Genomic DNA, 9,756 nt, shown 5'->3' with positions numbered 1-9,756 from the left:
GAGGCATAAAGTTCCCATCTGTCAGTGAAATGGATACCTGAGGCTAATATGTTGTGCCTTTTTAAAAAAAAAACAAGACCATCTGTTGACCTGTCATTTAGTTCCTGAACACCTGCGTACAACTTGCTTCAAAACTGATGTTAAACTTTTTATTTTCACTTAGATGTTTCCTTTATGTTTTATCTGCTGTCAGAAGATTTTACCGTGACAAACCATGCACTACTATGCTGTTGAAGATTTAGAAGCCGATTTTCTGTAAAAACATAAAACTGCACAATTACTTACCTTTTTTAAAAACAAAAATTGTGTGTCATGTTTATATTCCAGAAATACAGAAATCATAATATCATCAAAAATAAATGAACTAGCTACTGTATGTATTGTCAGACTATCAAAGCAAGTATCCAAAGTTATTTGACAATAACAAAAATGTTAAATTTAGTGAAATGACAAATACTTAAATTTTGACCTAGACCCAGTTGTCGTCAATAATCAGAGGAACTGAATTAACCACTTAATAGTTAAATGTTAAAGAACTTGAAATAGCTGCTTCAAAGTCATGGGGGAAAAAAGAGAACTCTAATGATGTTTACAGGTGGCTTTGCTGAGAGGAATCCAGGGAGTAACTCGGTCAGGTCTACAGGTGTCTGCTCCGTTTGCACAGATTTTCAGTATGTTACTTCACTAAAACGTGTTTACTTCCATAGTATAAGTGGTAAAGTGGAGCTATATGCAGGTGTCTGATCTGTTTAGATCTGAAGTGTCATTTTTAATTCCTGAATAAAGCTTTTAAAGTGTGAAAGTTCATGTCATTATAACACAAGAATTTAAAACATTCACAAGCCAAATGAATCAAGAACCCATTCAGTGTAAACTGATTAGGTGCTTATATCAGCTGCTCATTTTGTGCAAACAGCTGATACATACACTTCCATCAATGAAAGAAAAACATGTATATCCACAGGCTTATAGTTTATAGACTTCTTTGCACTACAGATAAGTAAAATATTAGCACAGAGCTTTTACTGGGAAAAAAACAACCATTAGCGTCATCAGTAAACCCAATAAAACTGCACCATCCATCAGGTCCTGCTTTGACTGACTGTAGCCATCTGGTATAAACTACAGAGCAGGCCACGCTCAGGAACATTGATATGGATGATAAAATGAACACGTCTGTGCAGTGAACGGTAAAATATTTGTTTCGCCTTTGGCTAATTTGTTTAAACAGGAGCGGAAGCCTCCCCTAGCTACAGTGACTCCATCTGCTGCGGGAGCAGGTTATGTCTGGGGAAAACACTAATCACCACAACACTCTGAGTCATTAGAGTCAGGACTGATCATGGATCTACAGCATGTGTCACTGCTTAGCACTACTTTAGCTGAGCAGTTAGTGTAATTCAGGATAGCATGTTTTGCTTCTACAGTCAGCAGAGTCAAAGCCATGCTGGCATGTAATTTCACAAACCAGGGACAAAACTGGATGTCAACAGTTAAACTCTACTAGACTGTCAGGGGTTGGTAAGCTTGCAATATGAATTCAATTTAACTAACTTTATCAGAGGTAGAGAGAAAGTAGATACAGAGCATATCTGGCTTCATTCAGGATCAAAAAGAAAATAAAAAAATCTATGCAGCAGGTAGATGTGATCTTTTTTTTTCTATTCAATGTTTCCTTCTTCTTCTTTTTCATCGGAGCCAGGCTAAATTACTGATCCAAGCAGCGGCAGTCAAGTTACTCCACATAACTTTTGCTTGGAGATTGTCCAGTCGTGCTACACAAGTTACTTTTAATTCAAATTCACAGTAGAAAATCCTCTTCTCACGATATTAATGTCGTCCATTATATTAAAAAAACTCTCAGACAAATGATTCAAGTGTACACTGTTGGATACTGACTATCTGATGCTCTGGAGTGCCTTTAAAACCAAAACCAATCATACACATTGCAGCTATAATGAGTAGATAACCAGTATACATTTATCTGAATATGGGACTTTGTGGTTGGGTTTAAGCAATAACATCACTTGGTTAGGATTACAAAAGGGTTACAGTATTTGTTTTTTCCCCACACAGTGTGATTTTTGTTTTTTTAACTTAATTGTAGATCATGCATGAGCACATGGCCTGTGGGCTTGTATTTGGGAAGACGGCGGCCTCTGCAGAGTACAGAAAAAAGGATTTTAGGATCTGCATCTTGTTGCTTGACAGTTTTATTACTCTGGGAGGGCACACTGTCCTAATGAGGGAGGGGTGGTATTCTGTCAAAGGGATGCCAATGTGAGTGGCAGGGGTTTCCCAGCAGATAATTGCATTGTAATGAGATGACCAGTGTCATTAAAGTCACCTGGGGGTCGTTTTAATGTTGTGGTGGATTTCTGGGGATTTAAGAAAAAGGAAAACAGGAAACTGACCTCATAATGAAGGTGTTTTCAAGTTGTGCCACAGAAACTGGGCGGGTTCAAATAGGATTTATTATGGTTTCCAAGGAAACAGTTTGGATAGATTGGCAACGGAACCAGATGAAGTATAAACAGCTTTGATTATGGTGTTACACACATATCTATCAGAAAGCCAGGGTCACTAAAAAGAAATGCACTCAGATATTGATGCAACCCTCAGAGCTTCAAATCAGATCAATGTTTAACCAATCAATGCCTCCTTTTATGATTCAACATAAATATGTGATTTAGCTGTCAAATGCAGCCTGAGACTTTCACCTTCCACTAGTACATACAATTGGAGTTAGAGGTTTTCATGCAGTTAGTTGCAGACGCAGCACATTTCTGACACACCTTTTGTCAGCACAGAATGACCATCGTATAACCTCTTGAGGCAAAAATAAATTCTTAACACAGAAAAAAATCCCAAGAATTAGTTCACCTGGTAATTTATTCATTTTTCTGAAAATGAAATTGAGTTTATATGATAAATGCAGTGTCATGATCCATGTTTTTCTATGTGTATTAGTTTTTCTATGTTATGATTTAGTTGGTTCGTTCTTGGTTTGGTCATGTTCTTTGCCTTAGTTCAGCAATCTTTTCAGTTTTAATCCTTGTAATAGTCAGTTGCTCAGTTTACTTATCAGTATCCCAGATGTCCTCAGCTGCCTCTCATGACCTAATCACCTGTTCCCTGTCTTTGCTACTCACTTGCATCCACTCGCCTCATCAGCCATCCCAGCATATATGCTACTTGGTTTTCGGTGTTCATTGTCAGATCCTTGCTGTTACCCCTACTTTGTTATTCTCTGTGGTTCTTTTCACTTTTGCTCTGTAATTTATTTTATGTTTTGTTTGTTAACGTTTTTCTTTCGGCTCGGCCATGATTTTTGGTTTCGGTTTAAATAAACTTCTAACTTCCAGTTGGCTGGTAACGTGCAGGTTCAAATATGCAAATAAACCCACTTGTATGATTGATTTAGTTTTGCTACAAGCTTGCCATGGCATTTTATTTTCAATTAGTCATCATGACCAAATGTAGCTGGCAGCTTCTCTGCAATTACATTAGAATGGTTTGTTTGACAATGATCCAGTTACGGTTTAAAGAAGATTCACACAAGTAAAGGAACATCTCTTGGAGCCATTTCAACAGATTTTCAATTTAAATAAGTATAAACTATCAGAGTTATAGTTATGGTCTCATGTTCTGGATGAAGACCAAAACTGGGTCTGGCCAAAATTTTTTAAAGCTGTTCTTGAACCATTTGGAGTAGATGCATGGTTGAGATCTCTTTTGAAAAAGAACACTGAATTTTTCCCCTCAACAGTCAGAATCTGTCTGTGTGACACTGTCACAGTGTAATGATGAGTTTGAATACACTGAAAAAGAAGGATTATTATGTCTGCCTTATCCTCCACAAAAAAAAATATTTGCTGCCAAAGTGACTGTAGCATGGAGCTGCAAACTGGAAAACATGATGGGATTACAGCCAAAAGTTTTGCCAAGTCCGACTTCAAATTTGACTGTAATACAACAAAAAATTTGCATTCCACACAGGTTTGTCTAAGAATAGGATCAGCCATGCGGAGATCCTTGGAAACCATGGTCCCAAACTTTAGAAAAAAGGGCTGCCATTCTTGAATGTTTCAACATACAGTCATGATCTTGGGCTCTTATGAAATGTTACACTTGGGACTGTCCTACCCCACATACACATACATGCAGTGCTTTTATCCTATATTGTGTGCAAAGCTGTTGAATGTAGAGAAGCGTCGCAGAATAAAAATGCTGTTTGCAACATGATATGGGCTGTATTTAACACAAAATAAGTTCAATAGTGTAGTTTGACACAAAGATGAACAACTTTCAAAGACTATTAGGGAGAATGGGAGACAAATCCTAATCAAATGGCATTATGTGAGAGGATTTTAGCTGACTTGTTATCCATTTATAAGCCATGACTTTGTTAGCATTCAGAAAAGCTAGGATGGTACTGCTTTTCTGAGTGTGTTGCAGGGCTCTCAAGTCTCACGCAATGAGCGTGAAACACACGCATTTCAACAAGTTCACACGGTACACATGCCATTTCTCACGCTGAGAAATGATCAACTTCGTCGCTCAGAAATTCTAATGGCCTATACCAGTGGTTCCCAAACTGTGTGCGTGGGATTTTGTGACAACCATACGTTATTACTGCAATATACAACTACACAAAAAGATAAAAATTTAATTTAATATATCAGTACTTTGTATGCACTCATTTCATAATACAGAGGCAAACTCTATGCTTAAAAACAATTATTTAAAAAAAAAAAATCCTCAGAGAACCCATATTTCGCTGTTAACGCAGTCGCGCAGGTGGGAATTATGAGACTGTGACACATCCAAAGGCTGAAGGACAACATTAAAACAGAGAGAGGGGGGGAAATGGAGCGCTTTCTGGTGTGGAGCAAACCACCAACCACCAGAGCAGAGACTGCCGACCACCCACCACCGAAAGAAAAGAGGAAAAAACTGTCAGCTGACAGTATCATGAAAGCCTAATTTGACAAAGTTTCAAATTTATTTTTGAAATATTTCGTTAATAAGTATTTAATGAGTAATATAGTTGTCTTTGTCACATTTAATTTTGCATTAGTAGATAATTATGCACATTTACAGATATTTTACATGATATGAGTGATAACACGTGTTATAAGGGCTATTTTGCACAATAGGTGTGCCTTGAGATTTTTACTTGTCATTTGGTGTGCCTTGGGCACAAAAAGTTTGGGAACCACTGGCCTATACTATAAACAAGTCAATGGCAGGTTACTGTGGCTCCTACAGCTCAGAACTATCTTTGGTACAGCTGTATTGATTTAGCAACCCATCGGCAAATCACAAAATAGAATTTCTCAGCCAATCAGAAAACAGAATTTCTTGTTGCTGGGTGAGGTCTGAAATAGCTTTCAGCTGCAAGCACGCGTTTCATGCATAGACATCATGTAGAACACTAGACTGAGCATTGGCTACTGGAAGGTCGGTCGCATCCTATTATATAAATGGCTTGAAATTAAGGAAATGAAAACATGACATACTTCAACAACAAAGTTTAAAATAAAGATAAACAATAAAAAACTGTACAGCATTTTATGAACTTCATCTTAGGCGAACGTATGCTAAGGTTACTGAGTCGAATCACTGTTGATATGGGTGGTGGAGACGTAGCACATTACAAATGAAAACCAGAACATGAATGTGAACATGATGAACAACAAGGAATGACCAAAGTTCCATCTGACACTTTTTAAGGTTTCCACGGGATACAGAGTTGAGAAAAAAGTGGGAAGTGGCGCTGAGGAGAGATGTGTTCGCGGCAACGGATCATTCCATAATATGCAGCCAACATTTCATGCAAGCGGATTTTGATCGTACGGGCCAGATTGTGCGACTCCGAGATGGGGTTATCCCATCTCTTTTCAACTTCCCGGCTCACCTCCAAAAAGTAGGTGTATCATCTTTAGGATATCAGCATTCATACAAATATTATATTGTCAAATAAACATGTCCTGTTGTGTTGTGCATGATGTTTATTCCATGTAGTCAGTGAAGGGCAGGGCTACATCAACATGTAAAATGTAAATATAAAATGTAAATATTAAATGTAAAACCTGTAAATATAATATGTAATCATCATTTCCTTTATAATACTCCTGTTGTCAAAGTTTAATCCAAATCTGGGCAGACAAACAAGACTGAAAAAACAACCTCCTTGGCAGGGGTGTTAATAGTTGCCATTTGCACTTGTTTGAACGTTAACTGATTCTTTTTTTTTTTTTAATATACTTTTTTGGTCTTTTAGACTTTATTAGTGACAGGACAGTTTAAGCGAGAGACAGGAAATGTTTGGGAGAGAGAGAGAGCCGTTAGAGCCACGGTAGGGCCGCGCTAACTGATTCTTACTCTGCAGGTGTACAGTCCAATTGCGTCGTTCACTGGACAGATCCACTGGAGGTACATCGGTCGTCTCAATCGTGCAGAAAGAGGAAGGACTGCATGCGGCCAACAGACAAGCATGTCTACTTTGCCAACCAGAAGATGAAGGTGAACCTGGCGGCACAAACACTCAGTAATTCTACGGCGGTGGCTCTACGCACAATGCAGGATCTTGGCTACTCTCAGTTTTCGGACTGTGAGGCAACGTCTGAATTCATTGAGGTAATACAACAAGTGTTTGTATAACCAAATACCCGTTTCTCTCCCAACACAGCCACCCACCTTGCCTGGTTAACACCAGACTATCTCACAACCCATAACCAATCGTGTCAGTTGTATCCATTAAAACAAAATTGCAAGTAATTTGCTGAACAGTACTGAAACTATAGTGTACGATGGATGTTTAATAGATTATTGTAACAGTGGGCCACATAACATTCTATTTTTTGACTGCATGGCAGACCACAAGAGAGTAGTATTGGCCCCTATTTTGGCCACCCCTGCCTGATGGTTTACATGTGGATATGTCTGTATAGATTATTGACAGGCTGTTTGATGCAATGAATGGACGCAATCCTCGTGCCAAAGGATACAAAGCTCCCTTGGATGCTTTCAATTGGACAGGGCGAACAGCATTTCTCTTGAGAGCTAGGGAGTACTTGATCACTCTGGTGACAAAAGATGGAACCCGGTCTAAGAGGTCATTTAAAGTAGTGTTTAAATTCACTATTCCTTAAGCATCGAGTTCCTTAGATGCTCTGTTCCCTTAAGCATCGAGTTCCTAAGATGCTCTGTTCCCTTAAGCATCGAGTTCCTTAGATGCTCTGTTCCCTTAAGCATCGAGTTCCTAAGATGCTCTGTTCTTTTATGCATCACATTCTTAACATGTATCGCTGTTCTGTTGTGAAAATTGCAAGCAAAATTTGAATACTTCTGTGTTTTCCATATAAGGTGGATGTGACAATAGTCCCCCGGCACGCCAGTTCCAGGCCATCTTCCGCCGTCTGATGGTTCGGTGTGGGGTCTCCCCTGGTGAGACAGGCAATGTGGCAGCCCTGGACAACACCGTGGCCCTGTCTGCTGTGGAGATGTCCTCGGCAGAGAGCATTGAACAGCACCCATCTCCATTCGTCAACATTCCAGCCCTTGTCTCTGACCACAGCTACCTGCCACCTCGGTTTGGGGGACTGGTGGAGAATGCCCTGATATACATCGCGAGATTTGTTGTCAGGAAAGTTCTTCACCAGCTGTCCTGCGATGTGTGCCGTTGGAGCTTAGAGGCTGTGCCAGATTCAGGTGAAACAAACTACCACCTTCTGACCCTGAAGAACAACAGCGGACTAGTGATTCCTTCACTAGGCACAGTCAAGGTATTTATGAAAATCTAAGGTTGTATGCTGTGTTTCAATCAGAATATTAATTAGTTATTATGTTATATTAATTAGAAATATTTATCAGTAATCTTTTTTCAAACCTACGTTGACATTTCAGGCGACCCCATTTGAATTACAGGCGACCCCACATGGGGTCACGACCCCAGTGTTGAAAAACACCGGTCTAAGCACTTTATAAACGTGTTTTTGTTGTAAGGTGCTGAGAGCTGCAGAGAGGGTCATCCGCCAAGCTCCACCAACACAAACTCTGAAACTCACAAATCTCCTACTCCTCGTCCGTGGGGAAATTGGCACCGAGGATGTCTTCATGCTGGGGGACCACATTGAGGAGACACATTTTGGGATCGACAACCATTCCTTTGATTTGCTGTCACTGATGCTATCTGCGTTCCTTAAAATCAGCATGCACCACATTGCTAAGATGGCCTCCACTGAACTTCAGAAAGGCAGCACAAGGAAGAAGCTGTGCAAAGCAGTTCTCTTTCAGGGCTTTTAGTCCTCTCTGTCTCTCCCTCTCTCTCAATTCAATTCAATTGAATGAGCTTTATTGGCATGAAAAAGTAAATGTATTGCCAAAGCATAAAATACAATGAACATGTAATGATTAATTTATACATATACACATTGTTTTTGCTGCAATAAAATGCAGTGTGTCTGAGGGACTTGTTTTGAGGTGCCTTCAAAATTGTAGTGCTCGCTTGAGGTTGTGAATGCTGTCTGCACTCATTTCAGGGCATCTTTCATATGTAAGCCTATATTGTGTTACGTTATGACAAGTATGAACAATAAATCCCGCCAAACCATGTTTTTTTTATCAGTGCTTCACGGATGATATTTAAAACGCATAAATGAGTGTTATTCAGCGATATATTATTAATTAAATGCGCTGACTGTTCATTGCTCCTATCAACCCGGTTATACTGAATGGAGCGAATCACTACTCCACAATGGCGGCCCTGCGTTACGTTCGGCCCAAGAGCAGTTACGTTCGTTGCTCAGTCTAGTGATCTATATGATGTCTATGGTTCCATGAATGCACAGCGGACATAACCTATTATGCTCTGAATGCGTGCAGAAGTTGTAGACGAGCTTGAGGTGGAAGAGAACCGTCAGGATCATCAGCAGGTCATATCTTCATTTATTTTAGTAGCTTTAATACACTTCAAATCCTTTTTTTAAGCAAATGAGTGGCTCTAAAAATCTAAAACTCAGCCATGGGTATTTTCTAAACATCCTCTTTCGAACACAATATTCGAATTACTAGAGAAAAAATTATATCTTGAGATAAGGGCACGCTAGGGTGTATAGCTCCATAGGACTCCATTCATTCTGGTCTCCAAAATTGAGCGCCCCACGTGGAAAGAGGGTGGAACTGCAACCAAAATCGTTGGAAACCGGAAATGCACCGTGAGTGGCGAATCTGTACAATTATAGAATCTGTGGGCTACCAGAGCGGATTCTCCAGTGGCGAAGCTACCTGAGCGACCAGAGCGGATTCAAGCGATTAAACTCAAGCTAACATTATGGTAATGAGCTATGACGCGTTTCGGCAAAAACCAATGACAATCCACAGATTGTAGGGGTCCGACAATCCGCGGGGTTCGCGGAAACAAACGTGTTATCTTTGGTTCCTATCCAAACAATAGTCGTTTAATCCTGAGACTGTTGCAAGTGCCGTGTCGAGTGCTTCAATACAATAGTGTAGTAACCCCACGCATACCTTTCTCACTGCAATTAAGTTTGATTTCGGATTTATTTCGGATTTTATTTCAAATTTAGTTTATTTTCACAGCTGCCTCTGCTATTCCTGCTCTTCATTCTCTACGCTGATGATTCCTCACTACTCGTATCTGGTAGAAACATCTCTCAGATTCAAGACACCCTAACTGATGAGTTGAGTAATGTAAGACAGTGGCTGCTAGACAATAGACTGTCACTACAT

General features: G+C 39.7%; 1 protein-coding gene across 1 annotated transcript; it reads left to right on the top strand.

Annotated features, from left to right (window-relative positions):
• Positions 1-6,402: 6,402 nt before the first annotated feature.
• LOC142399848 (uncharacterized) lies at positions 6,403-8,565 on the top strand. Its single transcript, XM_075484392.1, has 3 exons — positions 6,403-6,642; positions 7,372-7,790; positions 8,011-8,565. Exons 2-3 carry the CDS (start codon positions 7,428-7,430, stop codon positions 8,308-8,310), a joined length of 663 nt encoding a protein of 220 aa, XP_075340507.1. The 5' UTR covers positions 6,403-6,642; positions 7,372-7,427; the 3' UTR covers positions 8,311-8,565.
• Positions 8,566-9,756: the final 1,191 nt, after the last annotated feature.

Source organism: Odontesthes bonariensis, chromosome 15 (assembly GCF_027942865.1).
Source record: "Odontesthes bonariensis isolate fOdoBon6 chromosome 15, fOdoBon6.hap1, whole genome shotgun sequence".
Lineage (NCBI taxonomy): Eukaryota > Metazoa > Chordata > Actinopteri > Atheriniformes > Atherinopsidae > Odontesthes > Odontesthes bonariensis.
Note: the sequence above shows the minus strand (reverse complement) of the source record. Positions and strands in the feature narration are given on the sequence as shown.